The 26,919-nt window shown below is 41.8% G+C and overlaps 1 protein-coding gene across 4 annotated transcripts in view; it reads left to right on the forward strand.

Moving 5' to 3' along the window:
* LOC122561287 (kinesin-like protein KIF27) overlaps positions 1 to 26,919 on the forward strand; it is a 146,206-nt gene that overhangs the window by 54,493 nt on the left and 64,794 nt on the right. For all 4 annotated transcript variants that reach the window (XM_043712943.2, XM_087997660.1, XM_087997662.1 and 1 more), the window contains 4 exons: positions 1,167 to 1,297; positions 2,512 to 2,685; positions 13,531 to 13,736; positions 26,533 to 26,730. In XM_043712943.2, coding sequence (XP_043568878.2) covers positions 1,167 to 1,297; positions 2,512 to 2,685; positions 13,531 to 13,736; positions 26,533 to 26,730 — 709 coding nt within the window. The remainder of the gene's footprint in view (positions 1 to 1,166; positions 1,298 to 2,511; positions 2,686 to 13,530; positions 13,737 to 26,532; positions 26,731 to 26,919) is intronic.

Genomic DNA, 26,919 nt, shown 5'->3' on the forward strand with positions numbered 1-26,919 from the left:
CTTCACTATCAAGTACTAAGCCAATTTCTTTGTGTCTTCTGCAGGTTTCCCAATATATCATCCATATCTAAATCTGAATCACTAATATATGCCATAAACAGCAAGCAACCCATCACTGAGCCCCGTGAAACACCACTGTGCAAAAATATTCATCGACTCTTGTCCTTTGTTTCCTGTCAATTTTGAATCCATATCGTCACAATCTCATGCATTCCATGGACCTGAATCTTTGCTTAACAATCTTCCATGTGGGATTTTGTCAAATGTCTTAATAAAATCAATCCATACAGACAACATCCGCTACACTACTTTCATCAATCCTCCTTGTATTTCCTCAAAAAATTCAATTAAATTAGTAGTATATGAGCTTCTCTGTACAAAATTATGTTGACTATCCCCACTTAATCTACTCTTTTCCACTGAACAGTTAACCCTATCTCTCAGTATTGATTTTAATAGCTTCTTCTACCACCAAGGTTGGAAGGGCCAACCTATAATTACTTGGCCTGTCCCTTGCATTCTTTTTGAACAATGGTACAATGGTCACAAATCTCCAATCCTCATCTGTATCTCGTGAAGGTTGGAAAAAGATCTTCATACCTGCTATTTCCTCCCTGGCCTCTTCAAAACGTTTACAGTACATTCCATCCAGCACTAGTGTTTTATGCCCCCTTCAAAGAGGTCAGTCTTTCCAGTACTTCTCATTATGTTGACTTCATCTAATATTTCACAGTCCTCAACTTCAACTAGAATATCTGAATCATCCCTGAACTTTATGAAGACAGAGAAAATATGCTCATTTAGAACTCAGTTCACATCTTCTGCATCCACTCACAAGTTACCATGTATACCTTTGATAGGCGCAAACCTTTCTTTGGTCATCCTCTTGCTCTTAATCTACTGATAAAACACCTTTTGAATTTTCAGTAACTTTATTGACTAATGCATTTTGGTATCCTCTCTTTGTTTTCGTAATTTCCCTTTTCACATCACCCCGATACTTTCTATATTGTATTGTAGAATAATTCCAGTCTGGTGCAGAACGTCTGTGATTACTTGCATGTGGTGTATTGTATCAAAATATTCACATGATAAAATTTTGCTTATGGTAAATACAATAATTTTATTTTTAAACCAAATTATAAAGTCATTTTCTGCTATATTAGGCACCGAATAAAACATACTTGGACTCAAAAACCATCCCATGTGGTTAACAACTCAAAGTTATTCAAAAAAGGTTTCCGTATGGACAATCAAGAAAAGGGTGACAACAAAACAGAATTGGACTCAGGGAAAGGTATGTGCATAGTTTGAGAAATTATAAACACCCTCTAATCCATTATGTAATGGTACAGTACCAGTAAATTTCAATTCACTCTACTGCAACAGTAATTTTTGTTTGTTTCCGTTATTTTGTTTATGTAGATTTTTCTTTCATTTTCTTCATTTCATACATCATTACCTGACCACATGAACAAACAAAGTAGGGATATAATGGGAATGCTTAATGGGATGTGAGAAGTTGAATTCCTTAAAGATCTCTTCAAGTTTTCTCCGATCAATTATTTCTATGAAGCATTAGAGAATTGCACATTGGGGTTTGTTGTTGGCTTAAATTAGGATCCCCTGTAAGTTAGGTCAATGGGAACAGAAATAACTGAAGTATATATACAGATTAAATGAAGGGAAAAACTGAGACAGGTCTTATAATTAGGACTAAGCCTTTGAATGAATTCAGGAAGCATTTTTACAAAAATGTGAAAATCTGGATTTCACCATATTAAGTCAATTATAAATTCAAGACTGAGATTGTCAGGTGTTTATCAAATCACAATGTAAAGGTTGGAAAGATGGATAAATCGAGTTGACATCTAGATTATTGATGATCTTATTGATTGTTGGGATAGACTCGAAAGGCTGAGTGACCTACTAATTTCTGTATTTTGGAAGGAATATTAAAACAATAGATTGGCATAAATATGGCAATGTTATGCTTCAGTTATGCACAATGAGATATGCAAAGATAATGTATTTGGACTCTTTCTCATACTTTCTTCTATTTGCAAAATTAACCTCCTCCATGCAGCTTCGATTAGATTACTTACAGTGTGGAAACAGGCCCTTCGGCCCAACAAGTCCACACCGACCCTCCGAAGAGCAAGCCACTCAGACCCATTCCCCTACACCTAACACTACGGGCAATTTATCATGGCCAATTCACCTAACCTGCACATCTTTGGACTCTGGGAGGAAACTGGAGCACCCGGAGGAAACCCACACAGACGCTGGGAGAATGTGCAAACTCCACACAGACAGTTGCCCGAGACGGGAATTGAACCCAGGTCTCTGGCACTGTGAGGCAGCAGTGCTAGGTTAGTTGAGATTGAAAGTGGTGGGAGCAGTCTCTACGTTGGTACATCACACGCCATAACTTAACTCAACTACTTCTGTATAAGTATTTGGTTTACTTTATTTTAAAAATTATTTTCTTTCTTTTTTTTGAATATGTAGCTCCACAACAGAATTCTTCCTCTGAGGCTGACCGTTTGCGACAGAGCCAAGTGTTAAACATGAAGAAATTGAAGACTGCAGACAAGGATGTGGCGCATTCCAAGCAGAAAATAAGGGAACTTGCCATCAATATTCGTATGAAGGAAGAACTCATTAAAGAATTGGTTAAAACAGGTTAGAAGTGTTAAAATTTACTAAGTATAGGTTGGCAGAATACCAGCTGTTTTTTCTTACTATTGAATTAACAGGAAGTAGACAAAAGCTAATGTTCTGCTTTTTGTTGCTTTATTTAGGACTGTAAGTTCAGAGGTTTTCTACTTTGAATGTAATTAATTGTTAATAGTGTGGGCATGTTAGTTATAAGCTGAACTATTTTAACTTAAAAATATATGTATAACAGTACCTTATATTATATTAGCACCTTTAATGTAGTAAATATCCCACAGTGCTTTATGGTAAGATTATTAAATAAAATTTTTCAACGAGCCAAAAAAGGAGATATCAGGATAGATGACTAAAAGCATGTTGAAGATGTGTGTTTTATGGAATGTCTTAATGGAGGTATCACGGCTGAGAGATTTAGAGAAGAAACTTCGGAACAGGGCCTTTGGCAGATAGAAGCCTGGCTTTGACAGCACCGTGATAAAAATTAAGAATGGTGAAAAGGCCAGATTGGAGGAGCACATATACCTGGCTGTTTGCAATTAGAGAGGCATTGCTCAACTGTAATATAAAAGAATAGGGATGTTGGTGAATAGGATTGGTCCAAATTAGGACATGAACAGCAACGTTTTTGGCTGACCTCATTTTTATGAAGGGGCAGAATGTGGAAGGTGGGCCAGGTGTAGTCAAGTTGAAAGCATGGATGAGCTGCGGTGGAATAGTGTCAGCCATTGCTTCAGCGGTGAAGTAGGTAATCTTAGAATGGAGACATATGTGGTCAGTTGCTCATCTCATAGTTGGCTATGATGTCAAGATTGCGAGTGGTTTGGTACAGCTTCAGACATTTATTAGGATAAAGGATGGAATTAGTGACAAGGAATGGAGTTTGTGGAGGAATCCAAGCACATGGCTTTGCTATTCCTGTTATTTAGTTGGAAGAACTTTCTGGTCCAGTGAATGTTGGGCCAGTAATGGTAGAGATGTTGTGAGCTGACATGCAAAAACTGATGCCGTGTTTTCGTACAATATTACCAAGAGATAGCATACAAATATAAAATGGGTGAAAGCAAGGATGCACGAGCGTTACACCAGAGTTCTTGGTAAATGAGTGAGAAGAGAAGCTATTAAAGATGTTTCTCCAGCTATAAATGATTAGGAAATTAATGAAAGCAGGTGAGTGTTAAGCTGAGCTAAGTTAAAGGAAGTCATTTAAAGCTGTTAACTTGCCATTGATTTATGAAGTTGGTCATAAACTGATGTCACTATTATGTCAATCCCAGGTGCACAGCTTAACAGCATAGAGTCATAGAGTCATAGAGATGTACAGCACGGAAACAGACCCTTCGGTCCAACTCGTCCATACTGACCAAATATCCCAACCCAATCTATTCCTACCTGGCAGCACCTGGCCTATATCTCTCCAACCCTTCCTTCATATACCCATCCAGATGCTTTTTAAATGTTGCAGTCATACTAGCCTCCACCACTTCCTCTGGCAGCTCACTCCATACATGTATCGACCACTGCGTGAAAAAGTTGCCCCTTAGGTCTCTCTTATATCATTCCCCTCTCACTCTAAACCTATGCCCTCTAGTTCTGGACTCCCACCGCAGGGAAGAAACTTTGTCTATTTATCCTATCCATGCCCCTCATGAATTTGTAAACCTCTATAAGATCACCCCTCAGCCTCCAACGCTCCAGGGAAAACAGCCCCAGCATATTCGACCTCTCCCTATAGCTCAAATCCTCCAATCCTGGCAACATCCTTGTAAATATTTTCTGAACCCTTTCAAGTTTCACAATATCCGTCCAATAGGAAGGAGACCAGAATTACATGCAATATTCCAAAAGTGGCCTAACCGATGTCTTGTACAACCACAACATGACCTCCCAACTCCTGTATTCAATACTCTGACCAATAAAGGAAGGCATACCAAATGCCTTCTTCACTATCCTATCTACCTGCGACTCCACTTTCAAGGAGCTGTGAATCTGTACTCCAAGGTCTCTTTGTTCATCAATACTCCCCCGTACCTTACCATTAAGTGTATAAGTCCTGCTAAAATTTGTTTTCCCAAAACTCAGCACCTCACATTTATTGAAATTAAACTCCACTACCCACTTCTCAGCCCATTGGCCTATCTGATGAAGATCCCATTGTAATCTGAGGTAACTTTCATTTGCTGTCCACTACACGTCCAATTTTATATAAATAATGAAAAGTAGTGGACCCAGCACTGATCCTGTGCCACTCCACTGGTCACAGGCCTCCAGTCTGAAAAATAACCCTCCACCACCACCCTCTGTCTTTTACCTTTGAGCCAGTTCTGTATCCAAATGGCTAGTCCTCTCCCTGTATTCCATGAGATCTAACCTTGCTAACCAGTGTCCCATGGGGAACCTTGTCAAATGCCTTACTGAAGTCCATATAGATCACATCCATCGCTCTGCCCTCATCAATCCTCTTTGTTACTACTTCCAAAAACTCAATCAAGTTTGTGAGACATGATTTCCCACGCACAAAGCAATGTTGACTATCCCTAATCAGTCCTTGCCTTTCCAAATACATGTACATTCTGTCCCTCAGGATTCCCTCCAACAACTTGCCCACCAATGATGTCAGGCTCACTGGTCTATAGTTCCCTGGCTTGTCCTTATCATCCTTCTTACACAGTGTCACCATGTTAGCCAACTCCAGCCTTTCGGCACCTCACCTGTGACTATCGATGATACAAATATCTCAGCAAGGGGCCCAGCAATCACTTCCCTAGCTCCCGACAGAGGTATAGGGTATATCTGATCAGGTCCTGAGGACTTATCCGCTTTTATATGTTTCAATACATCACATTAAACACTGATACAAGATACTCATTTAGTATTTCCCCCATCTCTTGTGGTTCCAATTTATAATTAGCAAGTTAGTGCTAAATTACTGTACGTAGCTATGCCAGGCTCATTACTTAATGTCAGTTATTCATACCTATTATAGAGTCATAGAGATGTACAGCACGGAAACGGACCCTTTGGTCCAACCCGTCCATGCCTACAAGATATCCCAACCCAATCTAGTCCCACCTGCCAGCACCTGGCCCATATCCCTCCAAACCCTTCCTATTCATATACCCTTCCAAATGCTTCTTAAATGTTCCAATTGTACCAGCCTCCACCACATCCTCTGGCAGCTCATTCCATACACGTATCACCCTCTGCATTGTTGACAATTAAATCTTAAATACTGATAATTATGATTGAAGGTATTAATGAATAGAAATTAATGATGTGACTATTTATTTGATGATGTACTAAAATGGATTTAGTTACAACAATGATTTATGCATTTCCTGATACAGGTCATTCTGCTATAATGTGCATTTTGTTAATGCAAATTCACTATTATGTGATTTACAAATTGGGGACACAGTTTCTAAAGCATGCACTTTTAAAACGTGTGTTGGCTGTAACATGATTACATCACCAGCTCTTTAAGCACTATTTCTACAGCATGATTTTTCCGCAGTGCGGGGTTGTGCCAGAATGCCATTGTGGTTATCGGAGAACTACCTGTATGGATATAATATTGTAAATATTAACATATTCTAAATGACCTGATGCTGTTGAGGCTGTTTGATGAGCCCAAGTTGGGCATTATTTCTTCTCTGGACTTAGATTAGATGGTAGTCCTTGACAGTTCTTGACTAATAATTAAAGGGATGCAGTCCTGGACCTGGGGTCAGGAGTGTTTATTACATTGTTTCTGCAAATAGGTGAGGTTTAATGTTGTCATTGTCAGCAGCATCCATCCATGTAGGTATGATGATTGACAAGCAGCGAATCAAATCCATTGGGTTTGGGGTAGCTTCCAATGGTGCACTTTTGCTGATGGCTGAAAAGATCAATCTGAGACAACAGGTTCTGTCCCAAGTGCTGCTTAAGAAGCAGTTATTAGATGTGACATTGAGATGTTGTTTACATAGTGTTTCACAAGTATGAAAATCAATATTTTGGGGCATTCTTTGCACCCTTGCAAGTATCCTTGATGCAGAAATTTGTCTGTCCTACTAGCCTTATGGCTAAGGTACTCAGAAAGTCCTTGGGTAGGTATCCATTTTTTATCCTTTGAATGTGCCTGAGTTAGAGATGTCACCTCTGCTTAATGAGAGCCAACTTACTTGGGACACTTGGCTTTCAGTGCACTGCTACATTCACAATTTATCCTCCACAAAATGTTAAGAACAAAGGGCTCATGAATTAGCATCATGGTTTGAAAATTCAGCTTCAATTTATTCTATACGTATTTCATAACTTTCTCAAAGGTAGGGTTAGACGCAAGGCATGGCATTGACGCAAGGCCTGAGGAACATGACCTGAGAGCAGAGGTAAAACCCAAGATGCAGTGCCTGGAAAGAGGCAAGGCCCGAAGAGAGACAAGGCTGGGGTCTAGGGGCAATAGGCAAGGCCAGAAGGCAGGTCAGGAGACAGGATTGAGAGCTACAGTCGCAGAGGGAGAAGAGTTGGGGCAAGACTGCCTGGGGTTGAGAACAGAAGTGCTGAGTGAAAGGTCAGATGAGCATACAGGCCTCAGAACAGGAAATCTTGCAGGTGACTTTCAAGTAAAATTGGCAACAATAAGCAGTTATTTTTATAGTCACGAGAAATCTTTTTGCCAGCACATAACCAACCCAGCAAGAGTCAGTCTAATTCTAGATTTAGTCTTATGCAAAAAAAGTTGAGCAGATGGATGAAGTAGCAGTGGGATAATCATTTGGGAAATAATGATCGTAATACAATTAGATTTAGCATCATTGCAGAAATGGACAAAGATGGAACAGGAATAAAAATTCTAAATTGGGAGAAGACAAATTGTGTGAAGCTGAGATGTGATCTGGCAGAAGTGGACTGGTTACAGCCTCTTGAAGGAAAAAATCAATACAAATCAGTAGGAGGTATTCAAAAGCAAGATTTTACAGTCATAGTGTAGACATGTCCCTACAAAGGGAAAAGGTGGTACTGCCATATCTTGAGCCTCCTGTTTATCCAGAAGCATGGAGGGCAAGATAAAGTAGAAAAATAGACCCTAAGAAAATCTCAAAAATAGTAATTCTTTCGGAAACTTAGGGAAGTATAGAAAGTGTGTGAAAAAGGAAATTAGGAAGGCATAGATAATATACAAAAACAATGTCTGGCCAAATTAGGGGAAAATCCAATGGTGTTTTATCGTTTCACTAACAGCAAGAGGATAAATAAGGAAAGAGATATGTTTATATTTGAATGAAGAAATGTGTCTTCTAAATTAGTATTTTGTCTCTGTTTTTAACAGAGGAGTGATGCAAACATTTTTGTTAATGACAAGGAGTGTGAAATATTCAATGAAAAGAGAAGTAATGGAAGGACATAACTCTTTAAGAGCATAAATCATTAGAGCTATATGAATTACATTATAAGCTATTAAAAGAAGCCAGTGAGGAAATAGTGGATACAATGAGGATTATTTTCCAATCCCACGAGATGCAAGTGGGGTAACAGAGGATTGGAGATTTATGAATGTTATATCAGTATTTATAAAGTGTGTGAGAGAAAGGTCAAATAATTATAGAATGTTCAGTCCAACCTTGATGATAGGAAAATGTGTAATGTTGTTTCAAAAGGCATTGATTAATCAGGTAAGTAAGTATGGTTTTGTTAAGGGAAAGTTTTGTCTTACTAACCTGTTGAATCTTTTGAGGAAGTAACAAGGAGAATTGATGAAAGTGATGCAGTAGATATTGTCTATATGGATTTTAGTAATTGCAATTTCATTGCAGGAGACAGCTGAATATTGGATTACGTAATGAAAGTAATAGCGTTGTAATGCTGGAACTTTATAAGACCTTGGTTAGTCTGTGGGTGAAATTGTGTATACAGTTCTGGTTACAACATTACAGCAAGGACATATTTGGTGTATAGAGTCTGCAGCGAAAACTTAAAAAAATGTTGTCAGGACTTGACAATTATAGGTATGCTAGATACCCAGATAAGCTAGGGTTATTTTCCTTAGAACATAGGAGGCTGCGGAATAAATTAATTGAAGCCTACAGAATAAGAAGAGGCTTGGTTAAAGTGAACAGGGAAGACCTGTTTCCCCTAGCGAAATTACCAGGGGTGACAGATTTAAGGTAATTGGTAGAAGGATCCCAGGGGACAGAGTGGTAAGTTTCTGGAATTCTCTGCCAGTTGGTGTTTGCAGAGAAAAAAAAACTGCAGATGCTGGAATCCTAAGTAGATAGGCAGGAGGCTGGAAGAACACAGCAAGCCAGGCAGCATCCGGGGAAGAAGAGATACATTCGAAACGTCAACTTAGAGTCATAGAGATATACAGCACGGAAACAGACTCTTCGGTCCTACTCATTCATGCCTACCAGATATCCTAAGTTAATCTAGTCCCATTTGCCAGCTTTTGGCCCATATCCCTCTAAACCCTTCCTATTCATATACCCAACCAAGCACCTTTTAAATGTTGTAACTGTACCAGCATCCACCACTTCCTCTGACAGCTCATTCCACACAGGCATCACCTTCTGCCTGAAAAAGTTGCCCCATATGTCCCTTTTAAATCTTTCGCCCTTCACTTTAAACCTATGCCCTCTAATTTTGGAATTGCCACACTCCGGGTTAAAGATCTTGTTTATTTACCCTGTCCATGCCTCTCATGATTTTATAAAGCTCTATAACATCACTCCTCAGCCTTCAACGCTCCAAGGAAAATAGCTCAAAGCCTCCAACTCTGGCAACAACCCTGTAAATCTTTTCTGAACCTTTTCAAGTTTCACAATATCCTTCCAAAAGCAGGGAAACCAGAATTGCACACAGTATTCCGATTGAGGCCCGATCAATGCCCTGTACAGCTGCAACATGATCTCCCAAATCCTATTCTCAATGAACTGACAAATAAAGGCAAGCAAACCAAACATAACACGAACATTAGTTGGCTGGAAGAAGGATTCCCACTCTTTATTCACAGGAAGATCTTATTGGTTTGTAGCTCTGTAGTCTCAGCAGTACCACATTGGAACAGTATCCACTGCTAGGATTATAAATAATCCTAATAGCAAGAGTTGGATATCCAGACAACTAGACAGTTGAGGGAGCAGAAGGGAGGGCTATGGATAGTCGGGGAGACACACCAGCATTATAACAACTACCAGGCAGGGAAGGAGCATGTAAGGGATGGGAAAACCTTTTGTTTGGAGGAAGGGGGTGGCTGATCTGAAAAGGGGAAACTAGTTATTGAGGCGAACTCTCTCCCACCACTTTCCCACCTGAGATTTGAGCAAGGTGAGCTGAGAGGTTCCCCTGTCCCTGAAATCCTCTGGCTAGCCAAAGATATGCAATTTGGCAAATCTTGAATGTAATTGGTTCTCAAGGTCCTCAATTGTGAACAGTGTGGGTAGTAGGGCTACTCTAGGCCTCTTCCATCCTCAGTAAAATTACTGAAAGTTTGTGGATAGAAAGGCTACCAGAGAAATGTTATGCCTATTAAGGCTTCAGAGCTGGAACCTTCACATTCTGCCAATTGAATATATTCGGGGCGAAGAGGGTTACCTCAGATTGATCAGATGGGCCAATGGCAGATGGAACAGCACAGCAGGTCAGGCAGCATCCAGGGAACAGGAGATTCGACGTTTCGGGCACAGGCCCTTCTTCAGGAATGAGCAGAGAGTGTTCAGCAGGAGAAGATAAAAGGTAGGGAGGAGGGACTTGGAGGAGGGGCGTTGGAAATGTGATAGGTGGAAAGAGGTCAAGGTGAGGGTGATAGGTCGGAGTAGGATGGAGGCGGAGAGGTCAAGAAGAGGACTGCAGGTCAGGAAGGCGGTGCCGGGCTGGAGGGATTCGGCTGAGACAAGGTGGGGGGAGGGGGGGATGAAGAAACTGGTGAAGTCCAAGTTCATCCCCTGTGGGTGGAGGGTTCCCAGTCGGAAGATAAGACGCTCCTCCTCCGACCGTCGCGTTGTTGTGGTTTGGCGGTGGATGAGTCCAATGACCTGCATATCCTCGGTGGAGTGGGAGAAGGAGTTGAAATGCTGTGCTACAGGGTGGTTGGGTTAGTTCGTCCGGGTGGCCCAGAGGTGCACTCTGAATCACTCCGCAAGTAGGCGGCCTGTCTCCCCAATATAGAGGAGGCCACACCGGCTGCAGCGGATGCAGTAGATGATGTGGGTGGAGGTGCAGGTGAATCTGTGGCGGATATGGAAGTTTCCTTTGGGGCCTTGGAGAGAAGTGAGGGGGGAGGTGTGGGCGCAAGTGTTGCACCTCCTGCGGTTGCAAGGGAAGGTGCCAGGAGTGGAGGTTGGGTCGGTGGGGGGTGTGGATCTGACAAGGGAGTCGCGGAGGGAGTGGTCTCTACGGAAAGCTGATAGGGGAGGGGAGGGAAATATCCCCTCTGTTTGGAGGTGGCGGAAGTGACGGCGGATGATGTGCTGTACATGGAGATTGGTGGGGTGGTAGGTGAGGACCAGTGGGGTTCTGTCCTGGTGGCGGTTGGAGGGGCGGGGCTCAAGGGCGGAGGAGCGGGAAGTGGAGGAGATGCGGTGGAGGGCACCGTCGACCACGTCGGGGGGGAAATTGCGGTCCTTGAAGAAGGAGGCCATCTGTGTTGTACGTATTTTGAACTGGTCCTCCTGGGAGCAGATGCGGCGGAGACGAAGGAATTGGGAGAATGGGATGGCGTTTTTACAGGGGGCAGGATGGGAGGAGGTGTAGTCCAGGTAGCTGTGGGAGTCGGTTGGTTTGTAGTAGATGTCCGTGTTGATTCGGTCGCCTGAGATAGAAACAGAAAGGTCTAGGAAGGGGAGGGAGGAGTCCGACACTGTCCAGGTGAATTTGAGGTCGGGGTGGAAGGTGTTAGTGTAGTGGATGAACTGTTCAACCTCCTCGTGGGAGCACGAGGTAGCGCCGATACAGTCATCAATGTAGCGAAGGAAAAGATGGGGGGTGGGGCCAGTGTAGTTGCGGAAGATGGATTGTTCCACATACCCTACGAAGAGGTGGAACAATCCATCTTCCGCAACTACACCGAGGATATGCAGGTCATTGGACTCATCCACCGCCAAACCACAACAACGCGACGGTCGGAGGAGGAGCGTCTTATCTTCCGACTGGGAACCCTCCAACCACAGGGGATGAACTTGGACTTCACCAGTTTCTTCATCCCCCCTCCCCCCACCTTGTCTCAGCCAAATCCCTCCAGCCCGGCACCGCCTTCCTGACCTGCAGTCCTCTTCTTGACCTCTCCGCCTCCATCCTACTCCGACCTATCACCCTCACCTTGACCTCTTTCCACCTATCACATTTCCAACGCCCCTCCTCCAAGTCCCTCCTCCCTACCTTTTATCTTCTCCTGCTGAACACTCTCTGCTCATTCCTGAAGAAGGCCTGTGCCCGAAACGTCGAATCTCCTTTCCCTGGATGCTGCCTGACCTGCTGTGCTGTTCCAGCAATAAAGTTTCAACTTTGATCTCCAGCATCTGCAGACCTCACTTTCTCCTCAATGGCAGATGGAGTTTTATTCAGATGAATACTAGGTGCTGCATTTTCGGAAAGCAAATTTTAGCAGGACTTATAAACTTAATGGTAAGGTCCTAGGGAGTGTTGCTGAACAAAGAGACCTTGGAGTACAGGTTCATAGCTCCTTGGAAGTGGAGTCGCAGGTAGATAGGATAGTGAAGAAGGCATTTGGTATACTTTCCTTTATTGGTCAGAATATTGCGTACAGAAGTTGGGAGATCATGTTGCAGCTGTACAGGACATTGGTTAGGCCACTTTTAGAATATTGTGTGCAATTCTGGTCTCCTTCCTATTGGAAGGATGTTGTGAAACTTGAAAGGGTTCAGAAAAGATTTACAAGGATGTTGTCAAGGTTGGAGGATTTGAGCTATAGGGAGAGGTTGAATAGGCTAAGGCTGTTTTCCCTGGAGCATCGGAGGCTGAGGGGTGACCTTATAGAGATTTATAAAATCATGAGGGGCATGGATAGGACAAATAGAGAAAGTATTTTCCCTGAGGTGGGGTGTCCAGAACTAGAGGGCATAGGTTTAGGGTGAGAGGGGAAAGATATAAAAGAGCCCTCAGGGGCAATGTTTTCACGCAGAGGGTGGTTGAGTATGGAATGAGCTGCCAGAGGAAATGATGGAGTCTAGTACAATTGTCTACATTTAAAAGGTATCTGGATGGGTATATGAATAGGAAGGGTTTGGAGAAATATGAGCTGGGTGCTGGCAAGTGGGACTAGATTGGGTTGGGATATCTGGTCGGCATGGACTGGTTGGACCAAAGGGTCTGTTTCCATGCTGTATATCTCTATGACTCTAATTAAAAACCGGCACCTCACCTGTGACTATCAGTGATCTAAGTATCTCGGCAAAGGGCCCAGCAATCAGTTCCCTAGCTTTCTACAGGGTTCTAGGCTACACCAATTATATCCTGGAGATTTATGCATTTTAAGACATCTAGCACCTCCTCCTGTGTACTATGGACATTTTTTCCCCACATTCTGTGTCTTCTATGTCCTTCTCCACAGTAAACACAGTAAGTACAAAATACTCATTTAGTATCTCCCCATCTCCTGAGGTTCCACATGGAGGCTGCCTTGCTGATCTTTGAGGGGTCCTATTCTCTCCCTAGTTACCCTTTTATCCTTAATGTGTTTATAAAATCCCTTTGGATTCTCTTTAACCCTATTATACGAAGTATTCTGAGATGATTAAAGAGAATGTTCTTTTTTGAAGAATTGCCCATACTCGTCTTTACTATTATTCTGTCATATTTTATTTGTGAAGAATTTATTGTATTTTAATCTATTTATTTGTAAATTTATTCATTCAGGTCAAGATGCTCAAGCTGTAAACCGGCAGTATTACCAAAAGATCACTCAATTAGAACAAGAAGCTGAGCAGGCCAAGACTGAGCTGTCAGAAGCTCAGAAACAATTACAGGAACTGGAGAACAAGGAACTTCGGGATGCTGCAGAGAAAACAAAGTTACAAAAAGAATTCCGCAAGAAAATGGAAACCGCCAAAGTTAAAATGCAGGTTAGCCACTATACAGTAGCCACCCTCTGTGGTTTGATTTGTCCTTTTGTTTGATTTATTTAAATTATCATATGTGGATCTCACAAGCAAGACCAATATTTATTGCCTATTCTTAATTGTCCTTAGAAAGTGGTGAGCCACCTTGAGCTGCTGCAGTAAGTAGAACCATATTGCAGTTTTTTAGGAAGATCCAGAGTTTTGGTTCAGCAATGGTGAACAAATAGTAATGTAAATTCAAGTCAGGATGATCCATTACTTGGAAAGCAACTTGCAGGTGGTGCTGTTCTCATGCACTTCTTGCCCTTATTCTTTTAAGAGATAGAGATTGCAGTTTTCGAAAGTGCTGTCACTGAAGCCTCTGCGACTTCCTGTAGTGCAGTTTGTAGATACTATGCAATGCAGCTACTGTGCACTACTGGTTACGGCAGCAAGTGTTAAAGTGGGAGGTTGAATTGTTGATGAAGCAACATGCTGTAGTTTTGATTGTGTCAACAGTTTTGAGAGTTGTTGGAGTTATATTCAGGCAAGTGAAAAGTATACAAACTCCTGATTTGTGTTTTCTACATCAGCTGGTTGATGTTCATATTGTAATTCTAATGGAAGAGTTTGACTTGTATAAGACTAGTTTTGGAGCATGTGTTCAGACTACGTCTTGAATGTTGTGGGAGCCCAAGGTTTTATCCAGTGAATTTGACTGTTTCTTGAGATCCTGTGAAGTAAGGGTCTCTTCTGACCTGTATGAATCTCTGATTCTGACCATAATTGGCTAAAGACTGGTATTAGCAATTCTGGGGATTTTGGAAGGAGACCAAGATGAATCAAGCATTTGGTAATTTTAACTAATAATAATTGCAATGCTTCAGCTTTGCCTTTTGCTCTGATATGCTGGACCTCCCATCATCCCATCAAGATGTACTTCAAACGCCTACTTCCAATTAGTTATTTACTCAATCATCACCTTCTACAATTCAATGAGACTTTACAGCTGTATAATCTGTTGGTTGTGGAATGGCTAACTTCTGTCTATAACATGCTGCATCTGCCGCTTAGTATGCATGCTGTAGTTTCTCTGACTTGGCACCTCATTTTTGCTTTTGTCTGGTGCGACACTTGGCTTGTTCTCCTTTTTTTTCATCAAACCAGGTAGGTTCCTTGGTTTGATTGCAAGAGTAGAATGAGGAATACTTGAGCTATGTGATTACAGATTGTGTTCAAATACAATTCTGTTGATCTGCAGTACCTCACAAATGATGAACAGAATGAACAACTGCATCTATTTTGAATCTATTCCATTTAACGTTTTGATATTGCTATACAACACGGTTGAAGATGTTGTTTGTGTGAAGATGGGAATGTCTTTCTGAAAGAAATGTACCATGCCTCTTCTAACAATACTACCATTGGAGGATGAATCTACAACAAATTGATTGATAAGGTCATGGTTAGGTTATTTCACCACCTGCGACAGACCCAACCTTGTTGACATGTACTTCAAGACTCTGACAACTAAACTGGTTGCGGTGCTACTCAGGCACTTTGGTGACAGACTTTGAAGTCTCCTACCCAAAGAACTTCTGTGTTCTTAATGTCCTCAGAGTGTCTTAAACATAGATAAGTGCCTTAACATGGTAGGGGGAGGGATTGGACATTGGATATTAGGTTTCTTTGCCCATGTCAGAACTCGTGCCAAATGCAGTTGACATTCCTGCATGATGAAGACATTATGACTGCTGATAGTATCACACCTTCAAGATTCACATGCGCACCAACATTGTGTCAAGGGTGTGGAATCCCGTTTGGTACTGATTTAGGACTAGGTGAGTCTGTGACCCTGGAAGCAAGGCTTCCAAGCTAGTGGGTGAGATGTGACCCTGGGAGGTTGCAAGACAAGTGAGACTGAAAAGAAGTGATATGAGTTTCAAAGTGGGGAGAAGAGCCTCAAAGGGGAAGATTGGCTGTAAAGGAAAGCAAGCATTTTAATTTTTTTTTGCTAGGCCCTAGTTGCCATTGAGAAGGCGGTGGTAAGCTGCCTTCTTGAACCATTGCAGCCTACGTGCTAAAGATTGACCCAAAATGTCCTTTGGAAAGCAATTCCAGGATTTTGACCCAGTGGCAGTGAAGGCACAGCAATATATTTCCAAGTCAGGATAGTGAGTGGCTTGTAGGGAAACTTACAGGTGATAGTGTTCCCATATTTCTGCTGCACTTGACCTTCTAGATGGAAGTGGTCATGGGTTTGAATGGAATGGTCTGAGGATCTTGGGCAAATTTCTGCATATAATCCTGTAGATAGTACACAGTTCTGCTTCTGTGTTTTGGTGGTTGAGAGACTGGATGCTTGTAGATGTGGTGCTAGTCAAGTGGGCTGCTTTGTCTGGATAGTGTCAAGCTTCTTGAGTATTGTGGAGCTGCACTCATCCAGGCACTTGGGGAACATTCCATCACATCCTGAATTGTGCTTTAGAGATGGTGAACAGGCTTTGGGGAGTCAGGAGGTGAGTTACTCACTGCAGTATTCCTAGCCTCTGTCCTGCACTTGTAGCCGCGATATTTATGTGGTGAGTTCAGTTGTCAATGGTAACTGCAGAATGTTGATCATGGGGGATTCAGTGAATTGCCATTGAATGTTAAGGCACAGTTGTTAGTAGGTTGTACATGATATACCTGGGCAATTTTCTATACTGTTTGGTAGATGCCAGTGTTGTAGATGTACTGGAACTGGCTTAGGGTGAGGCAAGTTCTGGAGCACAAGTCTTCAGTAACAGGGCCCATTGCCTCTGCAGTATCCAGTCCCTCCGACCATTTCTTGATATTGTTTTGTAGAATGAATTAATTTGGCTGAAGACTGCCATGAAGACATCTGTGATGTTGGGGACCACTGCAGAAGACCGAGATGAATGATCCGATTGGCAGTTCTGGCTGAAGATTTGTGCAAATATTTCAGCCTTATCTTTTGTACTGATGGGTTGTGCATTTCCACCATTTAAGAATGGGGATATTTGTGTAGCCTCCTCCTGTAGGTTGGTTGTCCATTTATGACTGGGTGTGGCAGGACCGCAGAGCTTAGATCTGATTCACTGGTCATAGGATCGCTTAACTATCACTCGCTACTCATGCTGTTTGGCACGCAAAGTCCTGTTTGATAGCTTCACCTCATTGATACCTCATTGTAGGTGTGCTTGATGCTGGTCCTGGCTTGCCCTGCACTCTCTATTGAACTAGAGTTGATGGTAATGTTCAAGTGTGGATGGTAATGTTCAAGTGTGGATGTGCCAGGCCATGAGGTTTCAGACTCTGTTGGAGTCCAATACTGTGTCTGTTGATGGCTCACATTACCTCATGGATGCCTAGTTTTGAAGTGCAGATCTGTTCAATGATGCACAACATAATAGAGGCCATTCTCAATGTGAGTACTTTGTCTCCACAAGGACTGAACGGTGGTCACTTATACTGATTTATGACATTGGCAGATGCATCTGCCACAGATGGATTGGCGAGTATGTTTTTCCCTCTAGTTCCTTCAACTGCTGCCACAAACCCAATCCAGTAGTTATGGCCTTTTGGACCCAATCAGTGCAAAGAGCAGTGCTGTTGCTGAGTCACTCACTGTGGTAGGCATTGCTTATTCAAGTATTGTTCAAAATTGAGGAGTACTGATTCATCAGCAGAGGGAAGATGGTACGTAATAATCACTGGCTAGTTAACCCTGATGCCATGCGATTTCTTGAAGTCTGGAATCAATGATGAGGGCTCCCAAGGCAATTTTCTCCTGATGATATACCACAGTATAATTACCTCTGCTAGGTCTGACCTGGCAATGGGATAGGATATATCCAGGGATGGTGATGTTAGTGTCTGGTATACGGTCATACTCACAGAAACATACCTTACAGACAAGGGGCTGTTGCTTGAGACAGCTCTCCCAATTTTGGAACTAGCCCCCAGATGTTTGTATCAAAGACTTTGCAGGGTTGACAGGGCTGTTTTTACCATTGTCTTTTCTAGTGCCAGGGTCAATGCCAGCTGGTCCATTTAGTAGCTACTTATACATGTAAGTGGCTTGCTAGGCCATTTCAGAGGACGATTAGATTAGATTACATTACAGTGTGGAAACAGGCCCTTCAGCCCAACAAGTCCACACCGACCCGCCGAAGCGCAACCCACCCATACCCCTACCCCTACATTTACCCCTTACCTAACACTATGGGCAATAGCATGGCCAATTTACCTGACCTGCACATCTTTGGACTGTGGGAGGAAACCGGAGCACCCGGAGGAAACCCACGCAGACACGGGGAGAACGTGCAAACTCCACACAGACAGTCGCCTGAGGCGGGAATTGAACCCGGGTCTCCAGCGCTGTGAGGCAACAGTGCTAACCACTGTGCCGCCCTTTTGGGAGTCAACCAAATTGCTGTGGTTTAGGAGCCAGACAAGGTGAGGATGGTAATTTTCTACCCTGAAAGACATTAGTGAACCACATGGGATTTTCTGACATTGGTCAATGGTTTCATGGTCATCAATAGATATTTAATTCCAGGTTTTTTCATGCATATCTGCCATAACGGGACACAAAACCGGTACCCAAAACACAAACTCCACTTTTAAATTTTAAATCTTTCAACAAAAGTGTAGTGATGCTATTGCAATGAACACTGTATCATTTGGATAATTTAATACTGAACAATTTTATTTAATAAATATTTGCATTTAAGTCATACCATCTCAGAATGTCTCTCACACACCATTTCTTAAAATGTAGTTACTATGTTAAAGACAAATATGCAACCATTTAGCTGTGATCTCACCAGCCAATGGAAAGAATGTTAATGCTCATGGATCTTTGTGTTTAGAAGTGTGTATATGTTATTTTTAAACAAGAAAATTTGTACTGCGCTCTTACGCATATTGTTTTGTGTTAAATTAAATACTATGGTATCCAAGAACTTAATGCTTCCTTAGTGCATTGTTGGTTTATGGTTAATGGAGCATCGGTGATTATTGAAGATATTGATGGAATCTTATAATTCTGCTTCTTTATGTGTCCAAATACTCCATATGTCAACACAAGTGCAGAAGATCTGATCGGGTGTACCCTCGAACTCTGTAGGAAGCTAGGGAAGTGATTGCTGGGCCTCTTACTGTATCATCAATAGTCACAGATGAGGTGCCGGAAGATTGGAGATTGGCTAACATGCTGCCACTGTTTTTTTTATATAGATATTTTTATTAGAAATTTAACATTTTTACAAGTTTACAAAAATAAACAAAACTCTCAGATATAAACATTGATATACAATTAGCTCAAATATACAATAGCCAAAATTTGACAAAAAAAAACAAAACAAAACAACAAAAAAAACGAGAAAAAAAAACAAACAGACAAAACTCAACTATCTACTAATCTAACCTACAACTAACCAGGGTGTATATTTAAGTCTCTTACATGCTCGGGATGTGTTAACATCAGATATGATAAAACCCGTATTCGTGCGGGATTCCTCCCCCGAGGGGCCGCGGACCAGCCAGGTCTGTAGTCTCAATTAAATAAAAGCCCTTGTTAGGATAGCCAAAATATCTGTATTTATGTAATTCAAAAAGGGCTGCCATATTTTATAAAATAATTCGGTCTTTCGGTGCACCATATTTGTAAGGAAGTCAAGGGGAATACATTCCATAATTAGTCTGTGCCAATTTGAAAGTCCAGGGGGGCCCTCCGCCACCCAGTTCATCAAAATATTTTTCCTTGCACAGAAAGAAAGAATAGAAAATAGTCTCTTCCCGTACGTGTCCAGGGAGGGAAAGTTCGAAAAGCCCAAGAGGAGAGATACGGGGTCCACTTTTATTTCCGTTCCTAAAATTTCTGTCAGGGTACTTGCTACTTTAGTCCAATATCTACGGATCTTATGACAGGTCCATAAGCAATGTACAAGAGTGCCCACCTCTATTTTGCATTTAGGACACATTGGAGATGCTCCTGCCTTAAATTTTGCCAATCGAACCGGTGCTATATGGGCCCTATGAAGTATCTTCAGCTGGATAGCCTGGGTTCTGTTACAAATAGTAATTCTTCTAGCATTTTCCCAGATATCATTCCACGTTTCTGTGGAGATTTCTAGTCCCAGATCCTGATCCCATGTTTTAAGCAGATTATCCATATCTCCCGATACTTCATCATGTAGCAAATGATAAATATTACTGACGGAAGATACCCCCACTGGTCGTAGGACACTACATTCTCTATCGGATTTATAAAGACTATCTAATAACGTAGTCTTCTTCTGTATAAAATCTCGAATTTGGAAGTATCGAAAGAGGTCTCCATTGGGTAATCCGAATTTCTGACGCAGCTGTCCGAAAGACATCAGGACCCCATCTTTAAATAAATCCCCGAGACATGAGATACCCCTGGATCTGCAGAGTTTAAAAGTGGCATCTGTTAACCCCGGTTGGAATCCCCATGCTCCCATTATCGGTGCATAGGGGGATGTTTTATGTGAATTACCCTCATTTTGCCGCATTATATTCCAAGCCTTGATTGTATTCAGTATTATAGGGTTTTTACAGTGATCTGTAATGATTTTCCTCTTGTCTGAGAATAAAAGGTTAATAAGTGGGTATTTTACTTGAGAAGCCTCGATGTCCAACCAGATTGATTGTGGATCAGACAAGACCCAATCAGCTATATAACTTAATAGGGAACTTAATTGATATTTCCTAAAATCTGGGAAGTCCAATCCACCCCTTGCCTGTGGAAGCTGTAGCTTCTTCAGCTTAATGAGGGGCCGCCTATGGTTCCAGATAAAGGAACTCAGCCAGCCGTATAATTTACATAAAGCTGTCCTCGGCAGCATCACCGGAAGCATTCTCATAGGATATAGGAGACGGGGCAGGATATTCATTTTGATTAATGCTATTCTACCCAACCAGGAAATTGGCAGGTCTCCCCATCGCTGGAGGTCCTGCCTTATCCTTTCCAATAAATACACAAAATTAGCCTTATACAACTGACCAAATACTGGAGTAATAAAAATGCCTAAATATAAGAAACCCTCCAGGGACCAGCGAAAGGGAAAAAGGGAACCGTCCGCTAAGCGGGGTATCACAGCAAGGCCACCCATTGGCATAGCTTCCGATTTTGAAAAATTAATTTTATAGCCTGAGAATGCACTAAATGTATTAATAACTTGGATTAAGCGAGGTATGGACATCAAAGGGTTACTGAGGAATAGAAGAACATCATCTGCATAAAGGGTAATTTTATGTTGACCTGTACCAATCCTTGGGGCCACTATATTAGGATCAGCTCGTATAGCTTCTGCTAGTGGTTCAATTATTAGCGTGAATAACAATGGCGAGAGGGGACATCCCTGACGGCAGCCCCTACCCACACTGAAGCTATCCGAGCCTAATCCATTGGTAACCACAACTGCTTTGGGATCACTATACAATGTTGAGATCCATTTGGTAAACACCTGTCCAACACCAAACCTCTCCAATGTGTAAAACAAATATGACCATTCGACCCTATCAAATGCCTTTTCTGCGTCTAATGAAACCACTACTCCTGGTATCTTTCCCTGATGACAAGCTTGAATCATATTCAGAGCCCTTCTAACATTATTGGATGATCTACGGCCCTTAATAAACCCCGTCTGATCCTCCTTTATAATATGTGGCAGTATCCTTTCTAATCTCAGTGCTAACGTTTTAGAGAGGATTTTAAAATCTACATTTAGCAAGGATATTGGTCTGTATGATGTACAATCTTCTGGGTCCTTTCCTTTTTTGAGGATAAGAGAGATATTTGCCTCTTTCAGCGAAGGCGGGAGACAGCCCTGACTATATGCATAGTTATACATGTCCATAAGTGGACCAACCAGTATTTCTGTAAATTCTTTATAGAATTCAGCTTGAAAGCCATCTGGGCCCGGCGTCTTACCATTTTGAAGGTGCCTAATTGCATCAACTATTTCTTGGGGTGTAAGAGGAGCATTTAGGACCGATACTTGTTCCGGAGTTAGGTCTGGAAAAGTCAAATTTTTAAAAAATGACTGCATCCTCTTCGCCCTATCTTCACAATCCTGTGATTTATATAACTCAGAATAGAATTTTCTAAGGTCGCATTAATCTTTTTATGATCATGAGTCAAAATACCCGTACTTTCCTTGATAGACATAATAGTCTGAGGGGCCTTTTTTTTCTTTGCAAGAAATGCTAAGTATCTACCCGGTTTGTCGCCATATTCATATAACCTTTGCTTTGCAAATAATATTTCCCTCTTAGCCGTTTGAGTAAGTGTAGTATTTAGAGCTGTCCTAAGAGCTGTAATCCTTTGCAATTTAATAATAGAGGGTCTATCAGTGTATGCTGTTTCAGCCGCTGTTAAGCGGGCTTCAAGCAGACGCTGTTGTTCTCCCTTTAATTTCTTCTGGGTCGCTGAGTAGGAGATGATCAAGCCTCGCGTGTAAGCTTTGATGGTCTCCCACATCATTGATGGGTTGCTAGCTGTACCTGAATTAATTTCTAAAAAAGTTTTAAATTCTTGAGAGAAGTACTTTACAAATTTACTATTTTTCATTAAGAAGGGGTCCATACGCCAATGCCGAGGGGATGTCCCACTGTTCCTCGCCTTAGTTTCCATATATACAGCAGCGTGGTCAGAAATTGCTATATTACCTATTTTACAGGATGATATGGAATTTAAAAAAATTGAGGGGGCAAAAAACATATCAATTCTGGTATGACATTTATGTGGATTAGAGTAGAAAGAAAAATCTCTACCCTGTGGATGAAGACATCTCCATACATCTACTAATCCTAATTCTTTGTTCAGATCCATCAATTGTCTAGATCTGGGAGATACTCCTGCAGTACTCTTGGGAATCCTGTCTATTTCCAGATCCATAATACAATTAAAGTCTCCCCCTATAATTATATGACGGGCATCAAAAGCCATCAATTTTGAAAAGGCTTCCGTTATAAATTTAAAGGGGTGTGCCGGGGGGCAGTACAAATTTAAAATCCCATATTCCTCTCCATTTATGAGAGCTTTAATCAAGATATATCGTCCAGATTCGTCTTTTATCTGCTTTAGGATTTTGAAAGGGAAATTCTTCCGAACAAGAATAACAACTCCCCTGCTTTTTGAGCTAAAAGAAGAAAAAAAGGCCTGATCAAATCCGCCCTGTCGTAATTTCAAGTGTTCTTTATCTGACAGGTGTGTCTCCTGTAGGAGAGCTATATCAACTCTTTCCTTCTTAAGATTTGATAATATTTTCTTCCTTTTAAGTGGCAAATTACTCCCCTTGACATTCCAGGTGCACCACTTAACCGATTGATCAACCATAATCCTCTGGGCCAATCCGAGACCCCTCGGGAGGGGGAACCCTATCCAGAACATCCCGAGCATGGAACATGTAAAATTTACAAAAATAAACCCTCTTTAATACACCCACAACAATACAGTAAAAAACTATTTCTAAATAAAAAAAATATAAAACGTATCTAAGTGGAGACTTTCCCCTTTGTTCCCAGGGGGCATCACTTCCTCTCCAAAAATCCCTCATATCCTCTCCCAACCAATGCCCCACCCTTGACCCAGGCACTCCTCAATAAAATGAGGAAAATTCAAATATAATACAAAGCTAGAGTTAACAGTGAGCACCCCCACCCCTACCAACACCTGGGTATATTTGGTAATGTTAATACCATATATAAACATATAACTATAAAATTACTATAAAGTTCAACAAATAATAATTAAATATGATAATACAAAATAACGAAGGGAAAAACAACCCCGCTCCTAAAGACAGAGGTAAAATCGAATAAGGTAACCACCTCCCCCCACCAACATTAACCAAATCCCCCAGCTTATATATACATATATATACATACACATACATATATATATATATATATATATACATACATACACACACACACATATACATACACCCCTCATATATACATAAAATAATAACAGAAAACAACTCCAAGGGGGGGGGGAGAAAATCAAATCCCTCTCCCCACCCCCCATAATAATATTAAGCAATAAGGTAAGAAAAAAAAAGGGAGGGGATATAAACCAAAACGGGGGGGGGAGGGCAGACCAACATCCATTATGTCCTACAGTTTATCTAAGAGAGTCCAAGAATTCCTTAGCCTTTTCTGGTGATCCAAAGTTATATACAGATCCTTCATGGTTAAAGCGTAACATCGCTGGGTAGCGTAAGGAGTACTGTACATTTAAGTCCCTTAAACGCTTCTTCGCCTCGTCGAATGCCTTCCTCTTTCGAACCAGAGCCGGGGAAAAGTCCTGAAATAGCATGATCTTGGATCCTTTGTAGATCATAGCTTGGGGGTCTTTTCCGAGATTTCTCGAGGCTTCTAGGAGTATCTGCCTCTCCCTGTAGCTCTGCAGCCGGAACAGGACCGGGCGTGGGCGTTGGTTCGAGCCAGGCCCGCGTATTGCTACCCGGTAGGCCCATTCCACCCTTACCTGGCCTGATCCAGCTTGCAGATTTAAAGGTTGTGGCAGCCACTGCTCCAGGAATGCTGTAAGCTGGCCTTCCTCTTCCTGTTCGGGAAGGCCCAGCAAACGAATATTTTTTCGACGACCTCGATTATCGAGGTCGTCAATATGATTTTCCAAGGTCCGGACTCGCTGCTCGAGAGTCCGGACCTGATCCACGGCCGATTGAGCGGTTGTCTCCGAGGTCGCGGCCTTTAGCTCCGCCCCTCCGACTCAGCGTTGAATTTCTTCAATTTCACGGTCGTGCTTCTGCAGCGCGGCCGAGAGCGACTCCCAACGATTCCTGGATTCGACGATAAAGGCATCAATCTTCGAGTCAAGCTTGGAAAGCATTTCTGCAAGACTTGCTACTGTAGGTAAGTCCCCCGGGGCGGCTGTGGACGCCTCTGCTGCAGCTGGAGAGTGTGGGGGAGGGGTTCCTGCTTGCTGAGAGCTGCGGGCTCCCTTCCCTTTAGTCATTTTAACTTAGGATAAAGTTGCTTAAATGTAATATTACACAACTAATTGAGTTACTAAACTATTATAAATGATTTATAAATGATTTGGTGAGCTTGGTAGGGGGTAGGTGACCCACTGTGCCCAAGTCTTGGGAGGAGCACTATAGACTCAGTCTTACTGGGTCGCCGCCATCTTGGATCCCCCGCTGCCACTGTTTAATAAAGATAGTAAGGACAAGCCAGGGAACTATACACCAGTGAACCTGATGTTGGTGGTGGGCAAGTTGTTGGAGGGAATCCTGAGGGACAGAATGTACATGTATTTGGAAAGGCAAGGACTGATTAGAGATAGTCAACATGACTTTGTGCACGGGAAATCATGTATCATAAACTTGATTGAGTTTTTGGAAGAAATAACAAAGAGGATTGATGAGGGCAAGCGGTAGATGTGATCTATATGGACTTCAGTAAGACGTTTGACAAGGTTCCCCATGGGACACTGGTTAGCAAGGTTAGATCTCATGGAATACAGAGAGAGAACTAGCCATTTGGCTACAGAACTGGCTCAAAGGCAGAAGACAGAGGGTGGTGGTGGTGGGTTGTTTTTCAGACTTGAGGCCTGTGACCAGTGAAGTGCCACAAGGATCAGTGCTGGGTCCATTACTTTTTGTCATTTACATAAATGATTTGGCTGTAAGCATAAGAGGTATAGTTAGCAAGTTTGCAGATGACGCCAAAATTGGCGGTGTAGTGGATAGCGAAGAAGGTTACCTCAGATTACAACAGGATCTTGATTAGATGAGCCAATGAGCTGAGAAGTAGTCAATGGAGTTTAGTTTAGATAAATGTGAGGTGCTGCATTTTGGGAAAGCAAATCTTAGCAGGACTTATACACTTAATGGTAAAGTCCTAGGGAGTATTGCTGAACAAAGAGACCTTGGGGTGCAGGTTCATAGCTCCTTGAAAGTGGAGTTGCAGGTAGGTAGGATATCCTTTATTGGTCAGAGTATTGAGTACATGAATTGGGAGGTCATGTTGCGGCTGTACAAGACATTGGTTAGGCCACTGATGGAATATTGCGTTCAATTCTGATCTCCTTCCTATTGGAAAGATGCTGTGAAACTTGAAAGGGTTCAGAAAAGATTTACAAGGATGTTGCCAGGGTTGGAGGATTTGAGCTATAGGGAGCAGTTGAACAGGCTGGGGCTGTTTTCCCTGAAGCGTCGGAGGCTGAGGCGTGACCTTATAGAGGTTTATAAAATCATGAGGGGCATGGATGGGATAAATAGGCAAAGTCTTTTCCCTGGGGTGGGGGAGTCCAGAACTAGATGGCATAGTTCCCATTCCTGAAACTATTCCAATAAACTAATCTGTATCCTCACTGATGCCTTTATGTCTTGTGAAATTGTGCTGCCTGAAACTGGACACAATACTCCAACTGAGGCCAAACTAGTACAGGTTTTGTAACATCTTTGCTTTTGTACTCTTTGCCTTTTATAACTGTTTCCTGCATCTCCCTGCCACCTTTAAAGACTTGTAAACATAAAATCTATGATCCCCAACCCCGCTCCAACACCCTTATTGCAATTATTATAGAAAGATTATGATTTTAGCTTGCTGGAAATAAGGGAAAATGTTGATTTCATTACAGGGTTGAAAGCAATTGAGAAGTAATTAGCTGTTGTTGGAGGTTGGTTTGGTTTGCATAGTTTTGTTATTTAAAACTGAAGTCCAGCTGTAACAAATATACTGCAACCTATGGTGTACAAAATAACTATCATAAAAATAACAAACGTTAAAGATCTGATCCTGTTCCTTTTAGAGCCTGCAGAGGAAACAACAGGAAACAAAAAAGTTGTTTTCTTTATCAGCGCAGAGTGAGAAGCATTTGATCCAGTTGAGTCAGAATGTGGAAAATATGAAACAACAGCAACAGCTGCTTCAGAAGAAACTGCATGAAGAAAGCGAGAAAAAACGAAAACTGGAAAATGAGATTGAAAGAGATCAGCAACTAATTAAAGTAAGAACATTTCACAGTCAAATTAGCAATTACAAAGAAATAAATTATACTTATCAGTTGTATAGATGTTTTTGTATGAGAAACTTACTGTAGTAACATATCTTTCCTTAAATTTGCCATTTAATTTGTCACTAATTGTACATTACCTTTTTTAAAATCCCCACTAATATGGAAGAATTTTACTGAAAA

Source organism: Chiloscyllium plagiosum, unplaced genomic scaffold (genome assembly GCF_037043375.1).
Source record: "Chiloscyllium plagiosum isolate Xiang-an unplaced genomic scaffold, Cpla_swu_hap1 HiC_scaffold_2, whole genome shotgun sequence".
Classification (NCBI taxonomy): Eukaryota; Metazoa; Chordata; class Chondrichthyes; order Orectolobiformes; family Hemiscylliidae; genus Chiloscyllium; species Chiloscyllium plagiosum.